The 24897-nt window shown below is 58.9% G+C and overlaps 4 protein-coding genes across 6 annotated transcripts in view; 3 read left to right on the top strand and 1 right to left on the bottom strand.

Annotated features, from left to right (window-relative positions):
- The first annotated feature begins 368 nt into the window (after positions 1 to 368).
- Positions 369 to 7205, top strand: RAB37 (RAB37, member RAS oncogene family). 2 transcript variants are annotated; one of them, XM_030506173.1, is made up of 9 exons: positions 369 to 504; positions 2110 to 2220; positions 3759 to 3800; positions 3950 to 4016; positions 4103 to 4155; positions 4522 to 4587; positions 5311 to 5367; positions 5615 to 5691; positions 5799 to 7205. In XM_030506173.1, exons 1-9 carry the CDS (start codon positions 388 to 390, stop codon positions 5902 to 5904), a joined length of 696 nt encoding a protein of 231 aa, XP_030362033.1. In that variant the 5' UTR covers positions 369 to 387; the 3' UTR covers positions 5905 to 7205. The 2 variants fall into 2 exon arrangements, with proteins under 2 accessions (XP_030362033.1, XP_030362032.1); XM_030506172.1 differs by having other exon boundaries at positions 3947 to 4016.
- A 1976-nt stretch (positions 7206 to 9181) lies between these two features.
- On the top strand, positions 9182 to 18276 carry SLC9A3R1 (SLC9A3 regulator 1). The gene is made up of 6 exons (XM_030506171.1): positions 9182 to 9618; positions 14974 to 15135; positions 15757 to 15910; positions 16433 to 16473; positions 16973 to 17071; positions 17175 to 18276. Exons 1-6 carry the CDS (start codon positions 9229 to 9231, stop codon positions 17337 to 17339), a joined length of 1011 nt encoding a protein of 336 aa, XP_030362031.1. The 5' UTR covers positions 9182 to 9228; the 3' UTR covers positions 17340 to 18276.
- Positions 18277 to 19901: 1625 nt separating this feature from the next.
- On the bottom strand, positions 19902 to 24623 carry NAT9 (N-acetyltransferase 9 (putative)). Its single transcript, XM_030506169.1, has 7 exons — positions 24549 to 24623; positions 23932 to 24107; positions 23056 to 23165; positions 22065 to 22199; positions 21785 to 21844; positions 21511 to 21605; positions 19902 to 21425 (listed from the first exon to the last, which is right to left on the bottom strand). Exons 2-7 carry the CDS (start codon positions 24006 to 24008, stop codon positions 21279 to 21281), a joined length of 624 nt encoding a protein of 207 aa, XP_030362029.1. The 5' UTR covers positions 24009 to 24107; positions 24549 to 24623; the 3' UTR covers positions 19902 to 21278.
- A 9-nt stretch (positions 24624 to 24632) lies between these two features.
- The window catches only part of TMEM104 (transmembrane protein 104), a 44979-nt gene continuing 44714 nt past the window's right edge, over positions 24633 to 24897 (top strand). For both annotated transcript variants that reach the window (XM_030506168.1, XM_030506167.1), the window contains exon 1: positions 24633 to 24719. The gene's annotated coding sequence lies outside the window, so the exon portion shown is untranslated. The remainder of the gene's footprint in view (positions 24720 to 24897) is intronic.

Genomic DNA, 24897 nt, shown 5'->3' with positions numbered 1-24897 from the left:
ATCCAGTGTGGTGGAGTGATTTGGGGTGTCCATCCCCACACCCATTGGGGACAGGAGGCTGTTGATGTGTGGAGTGAGTGGTTTCTCCTCTCCCCATCCATGTCCCCAGAGGGATGTGCCAGGGCTGTGCCCACCATCTGATGCCACCAAGCCCCTGGCAAACCCAAGCACCCTGAGGTCCCTGGTGCAGGGGGCAGGTTTCCAGCCTTGAGCCTCCTCTTTCTCATCCCGTGGCCGGGCTGGGCAGGGAGGCGGCTGGAGCGCAGCCTCGGGGGTGGCACTGGCTGGGGAGGAGGAGGAAGAGGAGGAGGAAGGCGGTTCGGGTGGGGTCCGCGGCTCCCGCTGGCCCCGCCGCGCTGGGACTCGGCGGCTCCGCTCGGGCGCACCATGAGCGGCCCCGACGGGGAGGTGGAGAGCGGGACCCCCCCGAAGGGGAGAGGGGACCCTCCGGCGGGGAGCGGGATACCCCCGGTGCTGCCCCGGGACTACGAGCTGTCCGGCAAGGTGGGCGGCGGCGCGGGGTGCGAGGGGAGCAGGGATGGGACCCCCCAAACCCTGCTGGCGTGGAGGTTGGAGGGTCCGGGGGGTGGAGGACCGGGAGGGGATCCTGGGTCCGCCCGCTTCTTCCGCTGCCGCGATCGCGCCCAGGAAGCGGCTGCGGGACGGGGAAGGGGAAGGGGAAGAAAGCGGCGGTCCCAGCCGAGCCCCCCAGCCCTGCCCGCCCCTGCCCCGGGGGGTCCCAGATGTGGGGATGGAGGTCCTACCCCCCCTCCCCGGGAGGTGGAGACAGGGGCCCCTGCCCCGGGGAAGTCTCTGAAAGCCCGTCCTGTCCTTCTCCGGGCAAGGGGGGGTCCTGCCATCTGGGCAGTGGTGCCCCCCATAATACAGGGCAAGGGATGCAGGACTCCATCCAGCCCATCGCAGCATCCCAAGGGCACCGGGGAGGGGGGCAGCCTGTGTGCCCCAGAGCCGAGCCAGCCCCCACACCCACTCTAAACCCCTCTTACTCCTTTGCCTTTATCCTCCGTGCTCTAACTCCTTTCAATGGAGGGCAACTTTTGTGTCAAAGGGAGGAATTCAGTTGCCAGCTTGACCTGGAGTGAGGTGGAGGCAGAACTGCGCAGTGTTCCCACCTGCCTATGCTGGGTCGGGGTGTCCCGGGACAGGATTTGACCAGCAAAGCGAATTGGCAGGAGGCAGAGCATGTCCAGCCCCCAACTCTGGCTGTGCTGGCCCAGCAGGGTGGCCACAGCTCACTGTGTTCACCCTGGGGCCAGTGGGGCTGTGTGGGTTTGCTTGGCAGGCTCCAGTGTCCCCACATGCTGGGCTTGTGGGGATGGAGTCCTGCTCACTGCTATTTTTAAGCAGGGAGTAGATATAGTCACCATTAGGTTAATTATTGCTGGGCAGGAAAGGGCTGCTGCCTACAAGCAGGAAGGAGAGCACAGCATCGGGGTGTTGGATAAGGATGTGGTTATGGAGACCAGCATCGGTCCTGGCTGCTGCCCGCCCAGGTCCGGCAGTGCCGGAGAGCCCAGGCTGAGCCTGTTTGCTTAGCAGGAGGGGAAAAGGCACCGTGTTTGCTTTGGTGTCTGCCCCGACAGGGTGAGAGTCCCGGACACGGCAGGGTTTGCCCAAGCCATGCATCATAGAATCATAGAATGGTTTGGGTTGGGAAGGACCTTAAGATCACCTAGTTCCAACCCCCCTCAGCCCTGGGGCTGGGCACACTCGGGCTGTGGGCAAAGCTCCATGTGTCTGGGAGCTGTTGCTGATTCTCCAGGAGCCTCTTGGGCTGGGAGATGGCCCGGGACAGCCAGCAGATGTCTTTTCTTGCTGTGGTACCCACCTTCCCACCAGCTCTCCCCTTCTACTGTCCCCCTCTTCGGTGGCTGGGGGCTGCTCTGCTGCCCTGGGCACTGCTTGGCTGCACCCCTGGGGGTCCCATCCCACTTCCAGCTCTCATGGGGTGCCCCAAACCCATCAGAACCAGCGCTGGCGAAAGAAACAGAGGGACAGCAGGGACCTGGAGGGGGGGACTCAGCATCACCCCAGGGATGCTGCTCCCTCCCCATCCCGCTGACACCTCTCCCTGCACCCATCTTGCAGGTGATGTTACTCGGAGACTCGGGCGTGGGGAAAACCTGCTTCCTGCTCCAGTTCAAAGATGGGGCCTTTCTCTCCGGGATGTTCATAGCCACCGTGGGCATAGATTTCCGGGTGAGACCACCACGGCTGCCGGCCCCTCACCTCCCCTGACTTACACTTCAGCCAGGACAGGGCACTGGAAAGGGGGGATGGAGGGTTTCCAGCCTCTGCACCCCAACCAGCAGCAGGCACTTGCTGAAACCCTTCCACCTCTCCCTGGGAGAGTGGTAACAGACACAAGAGCCCACTGGAAGCATCTCATCTTGTCTTTAAATCAGCAAGCAGCCTTGGTTTAGCCCATCTGGTGGATGCATGGGCTGGGGTGTGCAGTGGGTAGCGACCATGCTCCACTTGATGGGCTGAGGCCAGTGTCTAATGGGTACAAACACTGGTTGGGGTAATTTTATGCCTTGAAAGGGCTGAAATTGGCTGCTGAGGAGTTGTTATGGTCACAGGATCCTGTTCAAACCCTCCCCATTGCTCTCTGCTCACCCAACCCCAGCTGCAGGGGATGCAGGGACAGGCTGTGTTTGCAGCACAGGGTTTGAGCAGGGTGGAAGTGGGGGTGTCCCCGGGCAGGGCTCTGCTGTGGCTGCAGACACGTGTCGAGTGTGGTTGAGTGTGGTTGGTGCTTCCTCTGCCTCCGCAGCTGCAGTTGCTCTGGTCCTCTGGTGCCTTTGGGCTGCTCTTGGCTTGCGGGGGGGGAATTGGGTGAGGAGCAGGGGCCGGGGGTTTGCTTTGGAGGGGTCTTGTGGCCAGTTCTTCCACCAAAGTCATGAGAGAAGGCAAATCTGGGGTGTTGCCAGCTCGTAGGTGCTTTGTGCGAGCATCCCCTGCAGCATCGCACAGCTTCCTGCTGTAGGTCATTTCCAGTCTCCTAGGGCACGTTTTTGTTTTATTCAGCCCGTTTGCTCAAATTCTGTCATCTCCACATGGGCTGAATTTCCATTTCAAACAATTCTAGGCAACCAAATTATTTATAGGGGTCTTCTCTTTCCAGACTCATCCCTCCAACCATGATTCTTAAAGAGTCTTAAAATAGTCCTTCAGTAACTCCTGCTTTGCTTTCTTTTGGCCTCTAGAGAGAAGTCCCTGCACTTCCGAGTTGAGTACAGCGGTTGCTTAAGCCCTGATAACTGCCTTCCCTGCTCACTTGCAAATGTGTCTTCCTTCCTCAGTCCCAGCTCAGCTGCAAACCGTCCTAACCCAGGAGATTTCCTCCTGCTGTGCTGGATAAAGCTATGTGCTACCTGTACCCCCCCTGCATCAGCCAGCTCAGCAGGAGCCACAGAAGAGGGGTGCTGGCTGTAGGAGATAAGCGAGGCACCAGATCCAAAGTAGGCTGGGATCTTGTCCTGTCTCCATCAGGGCCTGATTCTGCTCTTTTCCACCTTGGGGGATGCTGCTCTGGGATGTCCCTGTAGCTGCAGCTCCACAGCAGGACCATGGTTTGTAGCAATGAGGCTTCAATGTCCAGCCCCATGGGCAGCCTGGCTTCATCCCACCAGCCAGGGGCGAGAAGCCGAGGGGCTGGGGCTTAGATGCTCCATGCTGGGGCTGGCTGGCATCTGTGCCAAGGCTGATGGATGTGTTCTCCTTCTCTTCTGCAGAACAAAGTGGTGGCCGTGGATGGTGTGAAGGTGAAGCTGCAGGTGAGCTTTGGGAGTGGGTGAGCAATTCCCAGCTGGATTGCTGGAACTCCCATCCCCAGGCTGAGCGCAGTGGTCCAATGGGAGCAACTGGGGCTTCCCCAGCTCCGGGGGTTCCCCTCCCTGCTCTCACTGGGGTGGCTTCTCAGCAGATCTGGGACACAGCAGGACAGGAGCGCTTCCGCAGCGTCACCCATGCCTACTACAGGGATGCCCAAGGTGGGTTTGGTGTCCAGCAGGGATGGGGGAGACCAGCCAGAACACATCCCTGCAGCAGGGCAATGCCTCTGCCTCTTCCCTTGCAGCCCTGCTCCTGCTCTATGATATCACCAGCAAGATGTCCTTTGACAACATCCGCGTGAGTCCCCTCCATGGGTCGGGAGCGTGTTTCTCCCCAGGGATGGGGCCTGTGGGTGCCCTGTTTGGCTTACATGTTTGGCTGCCTGTTGCGGCCAAACCCAGCCAGCTGGGAGCTCAATCCTGGGGTGCCTGGCTGGGTGCTGCATGGCTGAGTGCTGGAGGGAGAAAACATGGTTTGGGATGGGATCAACTACTTATAGACTTGGGCTGTAGCCAGGAGACAGGGTGTTTTCGGGACTGTGATGCTGGAATGGTTCCCATGCCAAAGAAAAAGTCATTTTCCCCATTCTCATGGCAGGGGTAAGGGCTGGGAGGGGAGGGATGGATGCACCACTCACCCCAACACAGCCCCGCTGCCCCACAGGCCTGGCTGACGGAGATCCATGAGTACGCCCAGAAGGACGTGGTCATCATGCTGCTGGGCAATAAGGTGTGTGCAGGGTGTCCTTCCACCCCATGGTTTGCTGTGCTGTGCAGTGCCAGCCCAGCCCTCGTTGCCCTGGGGCTATGGAGGGATGGGGCTCAGTGGGTGCTCTGCCTGCATCCTCCACTGGGCTCTGGTGCTTTCTGGGCTCAGCCAGGCCCAGAGGTGACCCCACAGATTTGGGGTATCAAGAGAGAATGAGGGGACCAGTGCTCCCGGCAGCCAGTGGAGGGCAGCACAAGGCTGAGGCTCCGGGTATGGAATGCTGCAGGGTATGGGATGCTCACCCAGGTCCCAGGTAGCCCCAAGCCCCAGATGCCCAGCCAGGTCCCAGATTCTCTCTGGAGGTCCTAGATGCTGCTGGTTTCCCAGTGCCCGACTGGGTTATGGATTTTCCCGTGGGACTGGATGCCCCTTGGGTCCCGGATGATGCTGGGTACTTGATGCCCAACAGGGTTTTAGAAGGCCACCTCTGGGTCCTGGATACTCCAGGTACTGGATGCTGCCCCAGGTTCCCAGTGTCCCCAGGTCCCAGGTTCCCCCCCACATTCTTGATGCTACCAGGTCCCAGATGCTCAACAGGTCCTGGATTCTCTGGGCACTGGATGCTCTCCAGTGCCTGAGTCCTGCAGTTCGTGGCAGCCCCCTCTGCACCCCATACTGCTTGCTGGATGCCCCCAGGGTGCCAGCCAGCCCTGGTGTGTGGTGACACTTTGCTTCCCTTGGCAGGCCGATGTGAGCAGCGAGAGGGCTGTGAGGACAGAGGATGGAGCATCACTGGCCAGGGTGAGCCATACTGGGGTCTAACCCAGCTGCAACCCCCCAGACGATTGCACATCATGCAGGGTCCCCACACAGCCGTGCCATCCCCTCTGATGGGTGCCCGGAGCTGGCTCTAGCACAGACAGCGTGGCACATAAAACCTGGGGCAAGGCAGGGAGGGGATGGCACCTTGTCCCCACGCCTGAGCTGGGTGACACGAGCAGGAGGGCATTTTGGCTCTCTGGGTGATGGGGCCATGCTGCCCTTGCAGGAGTATGGGGTGCCTTTCATGGAGACAAGTGCCAAGACGGGCATGAACGTGGAGCTGGCATTCCTGGCCATTGCCAAGTGAGTACCTGGGGTCAAAGGGCTGGGCATGGGGGGTGTCTCTTGCAGCCCCACCACCCCCTGCACTGGTGCGGGCAGGGGGGATTAATGCAGTCCCACCGCCCCAGGGAGCTGAAGCAGCGCGCGGTGCAGCCGCAGGACGAGCCCCGATTCCAGATCCATGACTACATCGAGTCACAGAAGAAGAAATCCAGCTGCTGTGCCTTCGCCTGAGAGCAGCCAGGGGGAGCTGGGGGTGCAGGCAGGCAGGGGGCACAGCGGGGGCCCGATCCTGCCCTCGAGCTCCTGCGGGAACCAGCCTCTGACAAGCCAAGTGTGGACGGGACAATACAGCGGAGAGAGGAGAAACATCATCCCAGTGTCAGGATCCCGGGGCCGGATCCTGCTGCCCCGTGGGACAATGCTTGGGAATAACCATGGCATGATGACTGCCAGCCTGGCAGGGAGCCATAGTGATGCCTCCATCACCCAAGCAGGATGCGGGACGTGGCTCCACACCTCGCTAAGAGCCCCCTGGAGTGGCTGGAGGGGTGATATGTGTGCCACGGACAAGCCCTCATGCAGCCTGTGGCCCTGTCCTCTGCAGCCATCCCAGCTCATGGCACTGCTCTCATCCGGCTGGAAGGGCCTGATCCAGCCCATGCATTCCCAGCGCTGCCAGTGACCAGGCTCAGCCGGGGCTCCTCACTGCTGTGGTTGCTGCTTTATCCTCCTGCCACCATGAGGGAAGAGGTATCCCTGTTGTGTCCTGGTCTTGCCGGAGGGAAGGGCTGGGATGGGGAAGCGTCCAGCCAAGCCTGTTCCCCGCCCATGCAGCTGACATGAGAAATGAGACTCCCTTGAGAGCACCCAAATACACTTGGAGCATTTCTAGTACACGCAGCAATTTGGAAAAACCTTTATTTCCCCTCTCGTGCAGTCACAGGAATTAAGAGACTTCATTTTAGTATTTTTTAACAAGAAAAACCTTTTTCTTTCCAATCCCTCCAGACAAAACCATCTCCGGCCTCACGCTGGAGCTGGTGGGGTGGAGGTGCCGGTGCTGCTGTGCCTGCTGGCTCCCATCCCTGCACATGGAATACAACCGTTTTCCTCCTGCCCCTGGCAAATAACAGCTGAAACCCACTCTCTGGAGAGCAGATGCCTGAGATGCTTCAGCCAGCAAACACTGCTACGCTGGGCACCGGGGTGCAAGGCTCTGTCCCTGCATCACTGCACATCCCCAGTGCCAATCCAACCCCTCCAGCGCGCTGCTGGTCCCCCCAGCACTACCCAGGGCGGTGGGTATTTGGTTATTTAGCTGAAGAGCTGATGCAAAGGGCAGCTGCAGAGGGCATGGCACTGCCGCACGTAGGAGTCGGGCACTGCCCAGCACATCCGTCCCCGCCAGCGTTTCCCCTGGCTCTGCGCCCCAGCTGCCCATCTCTTTACTTGCTCTGGTGCCTCCTTTGCTTCTCCTCCGCTCCCGGGTTTCTCTTTGCAAGTTTACACATTAAAGCTGAGTATTTTCGAGACTTTGCCTCCGCCCGGGTGTTTTATGGCGTGAGAAATCCCTGCCCCGGCTCTGCGCCGTGGGAGGCTGCTGCAGCCGAGCACTGCGGAGCAGTGGGGCTGCGGGGCCCCCCAGAGCAGCCATGGGGCGGGGGAAGCACCCACGGCCCCTTTCTCCGTGCTGGGGCTTTCGTTGCACATTTCAGACAGTCCAAAGGTGAGAGGGGAAGAGTAAACATGGCCTGTTAAATTAAAACCAACCTCCTCCCCTGCTGTTCTCATGGTGCGGAGTCCAGCATTCCCCAAATAACTCTGTCTTCCCACCAATGGCATTGCTGCGGCCGCTTGGCTGATGTCTGCAAAAAATGCTGGATGGCTTCAACACAAACAGACGTTGGCTCTTTTCTGCTTTCCCCCCTCCAGCCTGAGCTCTCTTAACGTCACACTGAGCCACAAAGGGCCCTGGCAGGAGGAGGCAGCGCCGGTGCTGCCAATGCCCTCCCATTCCATGGGTGCTCTGGAGTACGATGGACCCAAAAGCAGCTCCGGCTGTTTCCTGTGCTGCTGCTTTTCTCTCTTATCGCGGTCCCATGCTCAAAACAGCCCTCTTGGAGATGAGTTTGGTTTCCTGACCTAGGGCAGCATTCCCAAAAATGTCTCACCCCTGAACATGCATGGTTGTGGGGCTGTGCCACTCACACCCCCCTTGCCAAGAGGAGGGCTGTGCAATGGAACCCCTGTCCTGGGGTTGTACTATGACACGCTTGTCCCGGTTTTCCTCTCCGCAGGCATCTGCTGCCGCTGCCATGGGATTCCTCTCCGCCGCCTTTCTCAGGACTGAGTAAATGCTCAGCCGAGTGGAGGAAACAAATGAGCCCACCCTCTGCTCTGCTCCCAGCTTGTCCCCATGGAGCTGGAGCACGGCCACCCCGCAGCGCACGGGGGGTGTCTCGGCCACCGGGGTTCCTGCAGCAGGGCTTTGGTGCAGAGCCGTGGAGGGACGTGTCCTGTGGCTGCCGTCACCTCCTTGCTCACCTGCTTGCAGCGTGGTTAAATGTGATCCTGGGTGTCCTGAGGACCTTTGGCCACCCTGAACTTCAGCCAGGCCTGAAGCCCAGCAGTGAGACACACCAATGGTACCTCCGTGCCACCCTCCCCAGGACAATCCCCGGAGCCAGGGGCCAGCTCTGCTCGGCACCAGGAGCCCTGCTCGATCCCAGGCTCGCCATTGCCTCGCTCTGCCCTGGCTGACTGGAGACACCAGGATCTCACACTCTTATAACCCCCCCTGCAGCCACTTCTGCTTCCCAGGCCGCCACAGAGCAGGGCAGCGGCAGAGCAATTCCCTCCCAGCGTTTCCCTCATCTACTTCCCTCGAGACCCCAGCTCCAGGGTGCTGCTCGGGGGGCCGGGTGCTGCTCGGGGTGCCGGGGGCTGCTCTCCCATTTCCGCTGCACAGCGAGTTCCCGGTGACCGCGGCCTCCGGCGCTGCTTTCCCGCGCACTTCGGGGTTTTTATTTCACTTTTGAAGCACCGAGCACTCTCCAACCCTCCCCCTCGAACCGGCCTTGGAGGACCGGGCAACAAGATAGGGAGGACGGGCCCCGAGAGGCCGAGGTGTGCCACCCCTCCGGGCTGTGCCCCGTCGGGGCTGCCCCGGGGGGAGGCAGAGCAGCCCACAGCCAGGGGTTTGGGGGGCATCAGCGGTGAGCGGGGGCTGCCAACCGGTACCCGGTTGGGTACCAGGACGAGCCGGAGGTGCCCCGGGGAGCGGTCCGGACCCCGCTGCCGGCGCTAGGACCCTGCGGCCGGGACGTGAGGATACATTTACATACCCCAACCCTCGTATAATTTGCATAACCACGCCCCTATATATGTATAACCCCGCCCGTCGTGTCCTTCTGTGGCACCTCTCGTCCCGCCCCGCTCTCCCATTGGTGGCCACTCATCCATCGCCCCGCCCCTCGGTATAAGAGCGGCGGGCGGGAGGAGCGGCGGCGCAGAGCGCTCGGCGGGACGGGAGGTGGCGGCGGCGCCGGTCCCGCCATGAGCAGCAGCGCGGTCCCCGCGGCGCGGCTCTGCCGCCTGGAGCGGGGGCCGGACGGTTACGGCTTCCACCTGCACGGCGAGAAGGGCAAGCCGGGCCAGTTCATCCGGCTGGTGGAGCCGGGCTCCCCGGCCGAGCGCTCGGGGCTGCGGGCCGGGGACCGGCTGCTGGAGGTGGATGGCGAGAACGTGGAACGGGAGAGCCATCAGCAGGTGGTGGACCGCATCCGCGCCGCCGCCGGTGCCGTCAGTCTCCTCGTCGTGGACTCGGCGGCCGACGAGCAGCTGCATAAGCGGGGTGGGGCGGCCGCCGAGCCCCCTGTGAGCGGCGAGGAGGCGCCCCCGGAGCCGGCGGAGCCCGCGGCGCGGGAGCCCAGCGGAGAGCAGCGGGTAAGCGGGCGGGCGGGATCGGGAGGCAGAGCGCTGGGAAGTTTTCGGTGGGTGGCGGTGATGTCCGGGGGGGTTGAGTCGGGACCGGCCGCGGTTGTCGCCTCGCAGCCGAACAAGCAGGATCGGCAGCCGCCGTGTCGGCGCCGGCCTCCCCCGGGCGCCCGGCGTGGTTTCACTCTTGGTTCTTTCTTTTTCGCTTTGCTTGAAGCGCGGCTCCCCGGGAGCGCCCCGCCCCGCTCCGTCTCCTTTGGTTTATTGATTCAGTTTTTATGTTAATGCTCTTCTCCAGCAGCCGCGCTGGGTGGCGAGCGGGGGCAGGCGGGGCTGTGCAGACCCATAACCGAGCAGCCCGTCGTGTCTCGGAGCTCTCGGGCCCGTCCTTGTGCTGCAGGGCCGGTAAAACCGGATGAGAAAAGCAACAGGGAGCCAGGGCAGTGGCTGGTGAGCCCCTGCCCGGGGCTGGGTTAGGGGTGGCTGGCTTTAACCCGCTCCAAAATACAACAGAAAAAAGCTGTAGAGGGTATTTTGGGGTATTTTGTGGCTGCAGGTGTTGCTGGCATCATTCATGCTCTGAGTGGGACTGGTCTCTGCTGTGGAGTGGAGATGGCAGAGCCTTTCCCAGGCTGGGGGGGGCTGGTCCTGTTGTTGGTCCCTGTGTACAGACACCTACTAATGTAGGAATGTTGGCTGTAAGGGGCATGTGGGAGTAGCAGTGGCACAAATAAAGTGATGCAGAAAGGTGAGGAATTGAGAAATAGCTGACCTTTCCGGCCCGGAGCGGTTCCTAAGAGACGCCCTGGGCTGCTGGAGACAACACTGCTTTCTGTTTACCCAGCAAATGCATAACGTTTGTTGTTACAACAGGGATGTGGACGGTTTTCCCAGGAAGCATGCTCCTGCTGTCCCTGGAGTGTGAGGGACCTTCTGGGGAGCTCGTATGACCTGTTACCAAACATGATCTGTGAAGGGTTGGTGCTGTGGGGCCTTCCCGGTGTCGATGCTGAGTCCCAGGCAGGCTTTGGTGCCTCCTGAGCTGGTAACATGCAGGGTTTTGCTGAGAATCAGGTGTTTTTTAAAAGTTGTCTCCTCTTAGACTTTAGCCTTGAGCCAGCTGCCCATTGCCCCTGGTTGGGCTGATCCACTGCAGGGCACCGATCTCATCCCTGCCTGGCTAAAGCATTGCCTCAGCACCTCCTTCAGGGGCTTGTTAAGGTGGGAACAACCAGGCTCTGTCCCTGTCACTGCCCTGCTTGCTCTGTCTCCCATGGCATCCCTTGGGTCTGGCCCCATACAGGGCTGCAGTGTTGCCCCACACAGGAGGAATATGCCTGCTGTCCTGTATCACAGTGCCAGCACTCCCTTGGGGCTGGTGACGCTGTGCTGTGCTTTCTGCTCCCAGATCTCCATGGGCTGGGAAAAGTAAAAGGGATGTAGTTAATGTAGCTCGGGCGAGCCCCCTGCCAGGCTTGAGGGGCTGAGGATGTGCAGCCCCTAAGGGGGACAGAGCCCTGACATGCTTTGGGGCGGCTGCCTGCTCGCAGGGGCTGTGCCGCAGCGATGCCAAGGGCCTGGGAAGCTGGAGATGCCCCCTGGGCTTTGAGGGGGCAACCCCAGCTGTGGATACCCCACAAGCTCAGGGGGCAGGCTCAGAGCAGTTACCACAGTGGTTTCCCTCTGCTCAGGAGCAGGAAGTGGGTGACATGGGGTGACATTGCCACACAGCCCTGGATGATTTCTCAACAGGTATCAGGAAATCTTGTGGCTGGACGCAGGGCAGTAAAAGCGAGCAGGTCTGGAGACATCACCCCAGCTGGGCACCCACCAAGCAGGGTGGGAAGATGCCAGGCGGGATGGCGAGCCAAGCCGGAGCGGGCAGAAAGGGATTTCTCTATGGCAAGCTGGGAACACACTGGTGTCCCTGTTCTCCAGCCGCTGGCAGGCAGCCGGTGCCTGCAGCCCCATCCCCTGCAGCCCCCATCAGCCCCATCCCAGCCCGCTGGGTTAGTGGGATTCCCCTGGGATCACCATGGTGGGGAGAGGGAATTCTGCATGTGTCAGAGTTCTGTTTGCTTTGTTGGGCTGGACTTGCCTTTATTTATTTAAGGAGCCTGGAGACACTGGCTGCTTGGAGAGCAGCACCTGCACCCAGGGCTGTGCAAGGGGTGAACATATCCCACCTTCTGGGCAGGATGCAACCTCTCTCCCAAACACTGCTGGGTCCCGCATAGTTGGGAGCCCCCCATACGAGGGGGCCCCTGTGGGTCCCAGTGCTGGGGTGGAGGTGTTGAGCCTCCCATGCACCGCTCCTGCGGCGCTGAGCCACAGAGGTGACACTTTCACACGCCCAAGGCCAGTCCCGCTTCCGGGGGCCCTGCACCACAGGGACTGTCCCCAGCGCCCCATGACAGCTCGTCCTCCCCCCGCCTGCGTTTCCGGAGGCTTCAACTGCTCAGGAGTGTCTTGAGAAAGCTTCATGCAAACCACAGGGTGTTATCAGAGTGCAGGCACCGGCTGGGGCTGCTCTTACCGGGGCAAGGCTTTAACTACCAGCCCCAGGCTTCCCTATAGCAAATTCAGTGCTAAATCAGAGCCCTCTCTGCCACCAATGCTCATCCCTCCTTGTAAAACCCTCCCAGGGTTGGGTTTTGGGGTATAACGAGGAGCAGATTCCCCCCCCACACACTTCCATTTGGGAGCGTTGCACTGGGAATAGCTGGTGTCTAATTAGGAAATGAATTAAATTTCCTCTCGAGGCAGCTGCATGAAAAGCAGCTCCAGTCGAACGGGACGTGATGAGGATGCTGCGAGGAGGCTGCTTTGCATCCCCTTTGTATGAAGCCCGAATGCGTGCGCCAGATTTCAGGACCCGTGTGAATTTGCTGGCCCAGGCATCCTTGGAGCTGTTGTGTTTCTCTTTGAGTAGCTGGGAATGCTGCAGCCGATGGGTTTGTTGCTGCTTGTAGGGCTGCAGGGAGTTTCCTGCCTCTTGGGGTTTCAAAAGCTTGCTGTTGTGGGGCTGGGAGATGGGGAGCGGGTCCTGGCACACACACAGGGGGTCCCCACATCACTGGGTGGCCAAAGGTGCTGGGGAGGGATGGTCTGACACGTGCCTGGAGGGAGAAGGGTCTGGAAGTGCCCAAGTCCTGTTCTAGGGCAGGAGTAGGAATGCGATGCCACTGATTTCCTCATCCCACATGGACATCTCTATGGGCAGATGTCCCTCTGCCCCCCATGGCAGCACAGGATGTCCATGCTGGGGGCTGAGTCCAGCTTCCCCCACTACCCACCAGAGGCTGTAAGGCTCTGTTGGCTAATCCGTGCCCCAGCACCACGGGCAGGCTGCTGGTGTTGGAGGAGAGGATGCAAAAGCTTATAGAAATTAGGAGCATTTCCGTTTTCCTGCTGTGCAGCTCCCAGCCCCACAGCTGTGGGGCTTGTCCATGTCCCTTGGGATCCCTCTGAGCAGGAAAACCTTGGTGTTGGAGGGATGCGGATGCCCTACCGCAGGGTGTTTGTCCCATGGATGGGCTGGAGCATCGGGTGCATTTATAGCTTTCTCTCAGGAACAGTGGCTGCCCACAGGGTTTCTGCTGGCACAAGGGGTTTGGGAAGGGTGAGGGCAGCCTGGCACGTTGTGCTGGAGGAGCTGCCAGCCCCTGGCAAGAGGATGCTGTGGGGGCCAGGTCACGGCTCGGCCAGGCTGCCCTGGCACTGGTGGCCTTTGAGGGCTTGATCTTCCCTCTGTGCCATGACCCCCTGTCCATCCTGCACGGTTCCCCCCCAGGTCCATGGCTCCAGTGTCTCCGGGAGCCTGGGTTGCAGGGTCTTTGTTGGTATGGATGGGAGCGAAGTCCTCCCTCCTCCTCCTCCTCGCCCGGGAGCGCTGCCAGTGCTGCTTGCCGGGTGCTCCCTTCGTCTTTGTCCCGAGCTATCGGTGTGGAGCAACCCCGTGGTGCTGCCAAGGGCACCGGGAGCAGCGGTGCTCACAGAGCCTGAGCCCCCTTCCCGGGGCCTTCCTCCAGGCTCCTGCGTTTTGGCCTTGATTTGGGTTTTCCCTGTCCCTTGCCAGGGATTGCTGCCTGGGTGGATGGAGGGTGCAGTCGCAGCAGCCTGGATGGGGTTTTATCATGGTGTTGGGCTTAATGATTGCAAATGCATCACCCTGGACCATGTGGGACCCTGTGCCACCACAGTGCTGCCAGGCACCCCAAGGACCAGGCTTTTCATCAGGAAGCAAAGGGGATTTCATGGCAAGAAGCGAGATTCCTGTACAGGGGGTAAAGAGCAGCACAGTGTGGGTATGGGAGGGGGAATTCCTGCAGTGCTTGTCCCCAGTGGTGCTATGGGTACCAAAGGAATAAAAACCGTCTCAGAAGGAAGAATAAATATTAACCATCCCCTCCATGGTGAGGAATATTTCAGGCTTGACTGCTGGGAGAGCGCTACCAAAGCCCTGGAGGTGGTGGCGAAGGCAGGATCAAACCATATTATATATAATTATGTAGAAATGGTGTTTGGGTGCTGGTATTTGTGTTGCCCGATTCCTCTGATGCTTCCTGTGCATCCTACTCCCTGATGGGTGAAGGCAGCTCCTGGGGATGCTCCTGCTTCTCCCCTCTGCTCACAGTGTGGGGAACTGTGCTCATGGGGAGCTGGTGTGGGGCTGTGGCTGCCCCATTTGGGTTCCCCGGCTCCAGGTGCTGGTGGATCCACAGGTCAGGGTGAAACCGGGTGCAGATGAGCTGGGTGTTGTCTCCTTGAGAGGTGATCATCCCACATTGCGCTGCCCCGGTTGAGCTGGTTTCTCTGTTTTGCAATCCCAGAGGGTCCTGCTGGGACACTGGGGTGCCTCAGTGTTAGGGCTGCTCCATCTGGATCCCAGCTGCCTATCCAAGCCCTATGTGCCCCTTCCCATGGCTGTGGGGTGCTTTGGGGTGGTCCCATGGCTGGGTTTGCAGTTTGCAATGGAGTTGTGGGGGGACCTGTCTTGGTGGCTGAGACTTCTCCTATAGCAAAAGCTTCCCAGGTAGGGTGGGTAGAGGATGCTTCCCAGCAGCCTGACCTGTGTTTCCTCTTCCACCTTCATTTGGTGATTGCAATCCTGATCCCAAAAGGAAGCGTGTGGTCTGGCAACACACATAATAACATATTTGTTTAACGTTTCACTGCAATTAGTGTGCCCCACACCTAATTAAGTAGAGCTTGGGTTCATAGGATGTTTTGGCACCCTGTGTCCCAACTTGAGGTGTCTGTGGGTGCAGGCAGCCACATGGTGTCACCCAAACAGATGTCTGATGGTCCTTGGGTGTTGGGAGGGTCTGGGAGCAGCTTTCCCACTGGCTTCTCCCATTGCAGGAGGAGCTGCGGCCTCGGCTATGCCACATGAAGAAGGGCCCCAATGGCTACGGCTTCAACCTGCACAGCGACAAGAACCGCCCGGGGCAGTACGTCCGTGCCGTGGACCCCAACTCGCCGGCTGAGGCGGCAGGGCTGGCCCCCCAGGACCGCATCATCGAGGTACGATAGTGGGGGGGTGCTCCCTCGCATCCTGGCGCCAGGAGGTGCGCGGTGACCCCGGTGACTCACGGTGCAGCCGGTCCCCACCCAGGGGTGCAGCGCCGCAGAGGGCTGGGGCTGAGCACTGATTATCCAGCCTGCCCGGAGCATGAGCACCCTATGGGTGTCCCTGGGGTGGGGCAGGCTGAGGACAAGGTGTACGATGACCCCAAGTGCTGCCACTGGCCATGACCGGGGTGAGGATTGCACCCGTGAGGGCAAGAACCAACCCTGCTGCTCACCAGGGTGTGGGGCTGCTGCCTCTTTTGGCACAAAGCTTTAGGGTCACTGAGGCCCGTGCCATGGCACAAAGGTTTTGTGCCTTGACCATGCTGCCCATCTCCTGCGCCAGCCCCAGGTCCGTGCCCTGCCAGGCTGCTCCCTGCCTGTGTGATCCTGTGCTAATCACTCAGAGGAAAATCTGCTTTTAATGAGGTTTTGCTGGCTTCACCGCTAATCCCTGTGAGGCTGCGGGTACCTGTGGGGGCTGTGGGGTGGCTGTGACTGGTACCATGCCTGGTACCCAGTCCCGAGGGATGGATGTCCCCTGGCCCCAGCAGTGATGTGGTGCTGTGCCCACAGGTGAATGGAGTGTGCGTGGAGGGCAAGCAGCACGCTGACGTGGTGGCAGCCATCAAGGCGAGCGGTGACGAGACCAGGCTGCTGGTGGTTGATGTCCTCACAGATGAGTTCTTCAAGAAGTGCAAGGTGGTGCCCTCGGAGGAGCACCTCACAGGTAGGCTGGGGGCTGTGCTGCAGGGAGCGGGGTTTGTGCCACCTCTTCTGGCTCTGTGTCACCTTGCCACCAAACCCGAGGGTGCTGAACCCTGGAAGGTGGAGATCTCATCAGCTGGGGGCCAAGCACGGTCACGCAGCTCCGGGGAAGGAGGGTTTATGGCCCTGGGTTGCACTTTGGCAGGGTTTATGGCTTGGGGAGCAAACAGGCAGCAGCCGCCCTTCGCTCTCCCCCGCAGCCTTGGCTCAGCGTTGGCCCCTTCCCTGCTGTCACAGTGGTCCCCGGGAGGATGGGGTGTCTCACAGGGCTTCATGTCATGGCTGTCATCATGGGGATGTTCCTGGTGCCCAGCAGCATTCCCCTGTGCTGTGGGGCTGCCTGTGATGGTGGGTTAAAAACTCTGGGACCTGGCCAGACCTTGGGCAGCGCTGGTTTGGCCACATGAAGCCTTTGCCTTGCTCTGCATTGCCTGTTGGTGAGGGGCAGAGCAAACTCATCCTCACCCGTGTCCTTGTCCTGCAGGTCCCTTGCCAGAGCCAGTTGTCAATGGCGATGTAGGGAAGGTAAGAACCTCGCCTTGGTTTTCATCCCATCTGTGCCAGTCCCCAGGCAGGGACCCTGCCTGGTTAGGTGTCCCCTCATGGTGATGCCACCATGGACCACAGTGCTCCCGGGCTGCCATTGTGGGGTGGGAGCTGGTGCCCTCCAGAAAGGGGGTTCCTTGTGGTGCTGAGTGTCACGGAGGTTTCTGCCTTCCTCCTGCTCCATCCTTATGGTGCTGCAGGGCTGGGAGCCCTTGTGCTGCTACAGGGAAGTAGCATCCAGCCCTGCAGCTGCCCTCCTCCTCCTCCTGCTAAAGCCAGGGCAATCAGGCCAGGGTTTAATCCTTCCCCGCCCCGGATGGGCAGCACTGGAGGTATTTATGAGCCTTGGAGCTTGCAGGGGATTATGTGTGAGGACAGATTTCGCAGCCCCCTGCGTGGAACTTGCTGCTCCAGGGGCCATTCCCAAAGCCCAAGGCTGGCGCTGCCTGGCTCACGCTTGCTCCCTGCTCCTTCCCAGGAAAACGGCACGAAGCCACGGTCCAGCTCCGTGTCTGAGAGCCCGTCCAGCCCCGGGCCACTGGCCACATCCCCCAACTCCAGCGACACCCACAGCAAGGTAGGGCTGGGGATGCTGGGGGAGGCGGTGGCTGGGAAGTGGGGTCCAGGTTGTCCCAGGGGGGCACAATGGGGCTGACACAGCCTCTTGCCCCCCCCCCCAGTCTGACACACAGGAGGGTGACAAGGACCATTCAGCATCCGGCTCCCTCCTGGACCTTGACATCCCGCTGGCAGTGGCCAAGGAGCGGGCCCACCAGAAGCGCACCAGCAAGCGGGCTCCCCAGATGGACTGGAGCAAGAAAAATGAACTGTTCAGCAACCTGTGAAGGCCCCAGGGTGGGGGTGAGGGTCCTATGGCCCCCCCCAGCCTCGCACCCACCTCTCCTGCACCTCCTCTCCCTGCCATGGGGCTCCTGGTGGGGGTACAGGGCTGCTCCCCACTACCCTGGCTGGAGCGATGGGGCTCAGTGGCCAGTGAGCATCTCTGCAGCAGGGTCCTGATGGAGGTTATGGGGCAGAGGGTGCTGGGGGTGCCCCCTCCTGTGGGCCCATCCCCGGGGTGCTCCTCCAGGCCTGCTCACCCTGGTAGGCACAAGTGGGGATCTAGGGGGGGGGCGATCAAGGATTTGGGGTGACCTGATACCCAACACTTCCTGCTGTTCCCTGGTTCTTCCCCCACCCCAAACCAACCCCATTTCCACTTGAGCCCCCCACATCGCCCTCTAACTGTGCAAAACCTGAGGCTTTTAGTGACTTTTAGCATCCCCGACCTGCCCGGCCACTGACCACAGCGGTTCCCCTCTGGGAGGAGCCCCGTTTGACCCCTGCCTTGGTGAGCTCCGTCCATGGTGTCTCTTTGTCCCTCTGGCTGCAGGGAGGGACACGGGTGCCCAGCATGGTGGGGAGCCCCCAGCACCCTGCCCCTGGGGCTATTTTGGGAGAGGAGAGGGTGTCCAGAACCAGCACAGCAAGCAATAATCACCTCCTTTGCTCCCGCTCACTCCTGGAGGCAGAGCTGATCAGGGTTTGAATCCAACACTGTGTAATTTAAAGGCTTCTCAATAGACTCTCTTTTTTTTTCCTCTCCAAAATAAGAGTTTTCCAATCACACTGTTTTTTGGGGGTTTGTTGGGGGTTTTTTTTTTTAATGTATTTTGTGGAAATTCTTCCTGTGGATGTTTTGTTTCCATGTGTTGCGATCGGGTGTTGTACTGTCAAGCTAAAGAGAAATCCTGTTTACTGGAATAAACCTTCCTGACTTCATATGTCTGGTTGAAGGCTAAATCCTTCCACAGCCCAAGGGTCTGTGGGGCTCATCGGGGGCTCATTGCTGTGCTGCAGGGGCTGGGGAAGAGGCAGGTAACACTCCCAGGGGTGAGGGTCATTGGGGCTGGTTTAGGTGCCCCACAGCACCCGGTGGGGGGGAGTCAGAGAGGGACTGGCTGGTTGCAGTGTGGGTTAATGCCTTGGGGTGATTAAAGGGCTCTAATCCCCCCCGGAGTGTGGGGAGGGGTGATGCAAGGCTCTAATCTGTGTCTGCTGGCCTCACAGCAATGCTGGGGGCAGCCCAAATCTGCCCCCTGGGCGGGGTTGAGGTGAGCCTGAGCCCCAGGGTTGTACCATGGGTTGAGGAAGGCAACGGGGATCGGTGGGGAAGAGGGTTGTTTGTCCTAAGTCGATGGTTCTATGTCCTGTCTGGGGAGGGGAGCAGAGGAAAGCAGGGCAGACAGCTGCTTCAGCAGGGGTTGGTGATGGGCCCGTGGCTGGAATGGGCTGGTGGTACACAAGGTAGGGGCTGGGATGCCCCCAGGGCTCTGCCACCTTCCAGCGGGCTGGTGGCACCATGGCTGCCTGGGGACAAGGCAGGGCTGTGCTCTCAGCAGCGGCTGTGGTGTGCTGTGGACCCCCCAGCATCTTTGCTTTCCCTCCTCTGCCCCTCTTGTTTTGTGCTCCCAACACCCAGAAGAAGAGCTCCTCTACCCAAGCAGACAAGTGGTGGCAGAGATCTGCAGCTCAAATGACAACCAAGTGACAAAGTGCCACCGCATCCTCGAGGGACGTGCAGGCTGTCACTCACTGGAAGCTGGGGGACCCCATTTCAACCTGCCTCATCCTCCAAAGTCATGTCCTCTGTGGCAGTGCTGCTGAGGGGAGGTGAGCCCCTGCTCCCTCCTTTCCCACCCTCATCCCCTTGGCACAAGCAGGATATCCCTGCCCGGGACAGGGTGCAATGCCATGGGCAGCAGCTGCCTGCGTGGGGCAAGATTGGGGGGGTCCTGGGAGCATCTTTTGCCTCTTCCCCCAGTAGAAGCAGCCTGGGGGACCCAGTTGAGCTCCGCCAGGCCCCCCCCAGCCCGTGTGACAGCCGTGCCTCCGGGACAGACCCAACTTTGTTTGGGGTTGCCAGGAGAAGGCTTTCCCAGAGGCCCTCGGAGGCCCGGTGTTGCCGGGGGACCGGGGATGCCAAGCGGGGCACTCACTGGCTCCGGAGCAACGGGCCAGGCACCAGGAGCCATGGCAGGGCCAGGGAGGGCAGCACAGCTCCACTGTGCCCCCTTCACCCTGTAGCAGAGGGGGAAAGAAATCATTTTCCCACCTTGGTCACTTTTTAGGGGAGCAAATCCCACCCCAGCTCCATGTCCTGCCAGTCCAACCTTGCTGCTTTGGCAGAGGGATGGAACATGACACAGAAGGAGCACAGAGGCAGCAGTTCATGGGGCAGGTTCTGCAAATCTGGTTGTGGGGACAGAATCCTTTCCTGCCTGCTGCAGGTGACAACAGCACAAGGATTAGTAGCCCTTGTCATGGTAATCCCAGCTGGAAGTAGAGCTGCTCTTCACTGTGTTACACCACAAAGCTTTTGCTACAACTAAATCCACACTAAATACTTGTTGTTTAAAAGAGCAGGATATGCTGTTCCCACGCTTGGCTTTAATATTAGTCACAGGAAAGATGTGTTTAACTAAAATTGGAGAACTAAATCCCCCCAGGCCCTAAAAATACACGCACAGCAACACTAAAAATTCCCCAGTCTGATAAAAAACATCCCTGGGCAAATCTGGAAGCTGTTACCTGATACTGTGTAATTGGAACAAATAATTTCAGGTCTAGAATTAGCCGTTACGGTTGCTATTCCAGTGGGAAAACGCACAGGAGCGTCAGTTATCCTCCTTACCTTCTGTCCTCTGCTCTTAGCAAGCTTCCCTGCTGTGGAGAACATGCTGTGCAGGGCAGGAAGGGTCAGGCTAAATAACTGCATTAAAAGCTCTGTCCAGGGGGAGTCAGGCAAGTGCCTCCTCTTCAACCACGGATCTCGGCTACACCACAGCGGAACCTGGCGAGCTCCCGCTTCAAAGAGATCTGCCCCCAGCAAGAGAGATTTTCCCCCCATTCATCTTACTGGAGAGCAGCAAACGGACCCTCCAGGCTCAGCAGGGAAAGTCCTGAGCTCCTGGAAGAAGGGGATCACTATTCCTTGTCCTTTGAGCTGTGTTCTCCTCCTCCTTGCTTTCATAAAAGCAGCCTGGTCAAACAGTGTCTCTTCACTGATGAACTCAGGCTCCCCGGTCCTGTAGCTGCCAGTGCCCCTGTTTGCAGGGATTGATCCTCCAGGGCTCTGCTCTAGTCTCAGTTGGCTGATATCAATAGTTTTCATCATATTAACTTGCCCTTTGGTTTGGCTCACACCTTCAGGACCACCTGTGGCTCACACACACACCTTCAGGACCACCTCCAGGACCCTGCAGTGCCCCCTGCTCCCCAGAAAATGGGGTTCAAAGAGTCTCTGCTGTCCTTTAACAGCAGCCAAAGCAAGCAGACCAGCCCCACTGCACCTCAGGTCTTTGTCATTTCTTTAATTCAAGAGAAAACTGACTGAGCTAGAGCATACTGAGCCTGCCTGTGTTGAACTGGTGAATCCTGCTCCAAGGGCAGCGGAAAAGGAACAGCAGGTGCTGCTTGCCCAGAAACTGGTGGCACCAGAAATCAATTAACTGCTGGTGATCTTAGGCTGTGCCGGAACAGCATGTTGAGGTTAGAGTCATTGCTAGGCAAGCCTGTGAATTAGTGGCTGTTCTCCAGGTTCCAATTTCAGGCAGTAATCCCAGCTGGTTTAACAAGGTGCAAAGTTGACAAGATGACAGAGTAACCAAAGAGACATGAAAACAGTGAAGCTCAGTGCTGGCTTACTGGTGTCCTCCACACCCAGAGCTCACAACAGCATCCAGCTCCTCCCTGGAAACAAGGCCAGGGTCTGGATGTGTCCGTCAGGTCTCCAGCACCTCAGCTGGCAGCTTCAGTTCAACGTAGTTCTTCTCCTTCACGTGGTTTGTCTGTTCCAGGAGCCATCGTCTTTCCTGGTCACTGACCTCCAGCCTCAGTGTCACCTCCTGGAAAACGCTGTTCACAGCAACCTGTATCACACAGAGGGAAAGCAGCTCAATCCCAGCTGCAGGGGTAACTCTGCTCACCTCCTCTGGGTAGAAGAATGGCTCTTACCTCTTTAAAATGAAGTTTTTTGAACATGCAGATGCTGGCTTCATTCTCCTGACCAATCTTAGCCTCAAATTTGGTGATCCCCAGCTTTCTCACTCCTGCAAGAGAAATCAGAAGCATTTCTGTTACCTGCTTGGCTGCAACATCTATGAAAGCACACAACTCCAATTTCTGGGGCAGAGGCAACCCTTAATATCCTGACTGTGTCACTGGGAATATGTGCTTCTAGATCACATCCTGACTGTACTCCCATTCCTGCGCACTGAGCTACCCTTACCATAGGACATCATCATCAGAGTTGCCTCCTTGCCAAATCCTCTGCCTCGGTAGCTGGGCTCTGAAAGAGACAGCCACAGAAGTCAGCATTCACTTGGGTGAGACAAATCAGCCATGCCAGACACTTTGCAGAAGAGACTGTGAGCTGGGACCAGCAAAGGATGCTGCTCAGGAGTGAACAGCCACAGCAAAGCAATAAGACTAAAAAGTTGCTGTACACAGCACCTGCAGCTGGCTTTAGCCATGGCAACAAAGGTCCAAGTTATGAAGCAGAACTTGACCTGCAATCATAATTTCAATCTCAGCCAAAGCTGGATCCTCAGGGTCAGTGAGGAAGAGGTTCACATCCCCCACCATGCAGTCCTCATCCGCCTGCCCGGGCCACCGCTCCGTGTCCAGCACAATGAAGGTACATTCTGGGTAAAACAAAACCATAGCAGAGTTTGCAGGGCACAAATTACTGAAGGATGAAATTAAAGGCACACAATGAACAGAGGAACAACAGTTTTCCATGTGTTAATAGTGAGGAAGAGCTTGTAATTGAGCTTCCCATACCAAGTATGCCTGCTCTCATCCATAGAGATGTACAGACCCCTTGTAAGGGTGGTGCAGGCACCAAGACTAGAAACAGCCTATTTAAGGAGGCTGGAAACTTCCAGCCTGTGTCTGAGGTCTCCCTGCCTTGTCTCACTCAGCAGCAAGTTCAGGCAAAGAACTCTTTGGTGCACCAGAGACTGAGACCTAGTGATTCATCTAATCTGTATTATTGCTGCTTTGAGTAAGGCTTCTAATGCCAGCTAAGACAAATGCTCCACACTGAGGTCTTTGTCAGCCTCAGCATTTTCTAGCTCGCTATATTTCTACCAGGCTTTTATGGGCAGTGATTCATTACCTGTAGGAGAGCCAGGGAACCAATTCCAGCACACCTCAACCAGGTAATTCTAGAGCAGTTCAATTTCTCAAGGAAAAGTATGACTCCTTTCTACCTTTTTATGATGATCGGACCTGGGGAGCTTTGACTGTTCAGGAGCAGCTCAGCACATAAAGCTGTGGGAAACAAATCACTGTAATCTTTGAAAAACTGCATAAAAAGGACATCAGCAGCCCCGGACACTCTAATTCCTGAGTATAGACCAGCTATAAACAGAAAACCAGTTCAAAGCAAGTAGAACCCACTCACTGGGTGCTCTCAGCCCACTGTGGGTCCTTCAAAGGACAGAAGGGACCTGCTCCCCACTCCCACCCACCCTCAGAAGTGTTTAAGGTCCTCACTGTCTGCGTCGTCCCTCCAGCTGCACTGCATCTCATACTCCTGCTCCAGGCTGAGGGGTTCAGAGGCTGTCAGGCGCTGCAGCTCCTCTGACTGCATCCACTCGTGGTACCTGGCAAGAGGACCCACAACCACATCACTGCCTGAGCTACAGCACCACAGTCTGATTTCCACAAATGCTCTGAGGATTAGATTGTCATAAACTGGTCCTGGAAACACCAGCCTGGCATTTATGGCCTCCACAAGCCTCTCTCCCGTTTCTAACATAGGAATTGGTGTTCTTTGTGTAAATTTAGCAAGTTTGGCCATCCTGTGGCTTTGTCTGAAGAGTGACTGATGTTTTTAAAAGTACTGAGCACTAAGTTCCGGCACATTTCATCCCGACTGAGATTGATAGAGCATCTCCTGGACACTGACAAAAAGCCTAATACTGGCATCTTTGTGCTGAGGCTGCAGCTGCCTGGGTCAGCACTGTACAAATTGCCTTCATGCCTGCTTCTAATAAATCAAACATCCATCTGGCTTTACACATTGGAGTTTTGCTCTTCCACTGTCATTAGGGAAAGACATCAACGAACAAGAGAGCTGTTGGTGGGTCACTCACAGCCAGGTTCTCCCCTTTCCATAGGCACACACATGAAGTTCTCTTTGTCTGCAGACCTGGCACAGAGCACAGACCTGCCAGGGATGTCTGCTGCCAGGCATGAAGGGCAAAACTGCCTGCCTTTCTGAGTACTCCTTCCGCTTGTGTGTTTCCCACGGGGAAGAGGGCCCTGCAACCGTCAAGCCAGAACCCTTTCTGACTACCACATGCCCTTTAAAAAGAGAAGTGAGATCAGACTGTGCAAGAGCATCAGAGGAGGACACGAGCCACGTACCGGGGCACATGTGCAGAGGTGTATGGCACCAGGGTTGCCCTCTTTCCTTGCAACACAGTGTTCTGGTTAATCTTCATGGCCTCTGCACTCAACACCCCACTCCGTGTCTCCAGCAAGGCCAAGGGATGGCTCAGCAGGTCCTGGAGCCCTTTGGGAGCCAGCGGCGGCCGCTCTCCCTGTGTGGACAGCCCGCAGCTCATACCAATCCCCTCACACAGCCACCAACCCGCATCCCCCTGCTCCCCACACCCAGGGCAGGGCTCTATCGTGCCCTCGGAGGTGCCACGGTGGCGGGGGTCTGCCCTGACAGGGGCCACTTAGTGCTTTGTACTTAACACAGCACTTCACCAGGGGGCTGAGGGGAGATGGGGGCTATGGGGACGTCGGGGCTGAGGGGAGATGGGGGCTATGGGGACATCGGGGCTGAAGGGAGATGGGGGCTGAGGGGACGTCGGGGCTGACAAGAGATGGGGGCTGAGGGGACATCGGGGCTGACAAGAGATGGGGGCTGAGGGGACATCGGGGCTGAGGGGAGACGGGGGTTGAGGGGGGAATCGGGGCTGAGGCGAAGCAGAGCCCGGAGCCGCGGGGACCCAGCAGCGGGACGCCATGTCTACCTTGCCCCGTCGCCGTTCCGCGCCCGCGCACAACCGACCGGCGGTGCCATCATCGCTCCGCCCCGCCAGCCGGTCACATGTGCGGAAGGTTCCCCTCCCATCACACACACCCGTGCTGGGCGCATGCTCTCTGGACGCCCCGCGATGTGGAGCCGGGGGTCGCGGAGCGAGGTGAGGGCAGCGGCGGGGCGAGGGGAAGGTCGGTCCGGTCCGGTCCGGTCCGGTCCGGTCCGGTCCGCGCAGCGCCCCCGGGAGGGACGGGGCGCGGTGGGGTCTGGGGGCGCGGGTGCAGCCCTGGGAGGGTCCTGGGGCGGAGGTGCGCTGGAGCGGCAGGGCTGGGGGGGGTCTC

This window comes from Strigops habroptila, chromosome 14, assembly GCF_004027225.2.
Source record: "Strigops habroptila isolate Jane chromosome 14, bStrHab1.2.pri, whole genome shotgun sequence".
In the NCBI taxonomy this organism is placed as follows: Eukaryota; Metazoa; Chordata; class Aves; order Psittaciformes; family Psittacidae; genus Strigops; species Strigops habroptila.
This window is presented reverse-complemented; position numbering and strand designations above follow the sequence as displayed.

What these genes read in the sequence shown, in the direction of transcription:
- RAB37 (XM_030506172.1), top strand. Translation starts at nt 388, where the DNA reads ATGAGCGGCCCCGACGGGGAGGTGGAGAGCGGGACCCCCCCGAAGGGG. An exon ending in CCGTGGGCATAGATTTCCGG is followed by an intron (nt 2,221 to 3,758) that starts GTGAGACCACCA and finishes TCTCTTCTGCAG; the next exon opens with AACAAAGTGGTGGCCGTGGA. An exon ending in TGTCCTTTGACAACATCCGC is followed by an intron (nt 4,156 to 4,521) that starts GTGAGTCCCCTC and finishes GCTGCCCCACAG; the next exon opens with GCCTGGCTGACGGAGATCCA.
- SLC9A3R1 (XM_030506171.1), top strand. Translation starts at nt 9,229, where the DNA reads ATGAGCAGCAGCGCGGTCCCCGCGGCGCGGCTCTGCCGCCTGGAGCGG. An exon ending in AGCCCAGCGGAGAGCAGCGG is followed by an intron (nt 9,619 to 14,973) that starts GTAAGCGGGCGG and finishes CTCCCATTGCAG; the next exon opens with GAGGAGCTGCGGCCTCGGCT. An exon ending in TCAATGGCGATGTAGGGAAG is followed by an intron (nt 16,474 to 16,972) that starts GTAAGAACCTCG and finishes GCTCCTTCCCAG; the next exon opens with GAAAACGGCACGAAGCCACG.
- NAT9 (XM_030506169.1), bottom strand. Translation starts at nt 24,008, where the DNA reads ATGAAGATTAACCAGAACACTGTGTTGCAAGGAAAGAGGGCAACCCTG. An exon ending in ACCTCTGCACATGTGCCCCG is followed by an intron (nt 23,166 to 23,931) that starts GTACGTGGCTCG and finishes TCCTCTTGCCAG; the next exon opens with GTACCACGAGTGGATGCAGT. An exon ending in AAAAACTTCATTTTAAAGAG is followed by an intron (nt 21,426 to 21,510) that starts GTAAGAGCCATT and finishes TGTGTGATACAG; the next exon opens with GTTGCTGTGAACAGCGTTTT.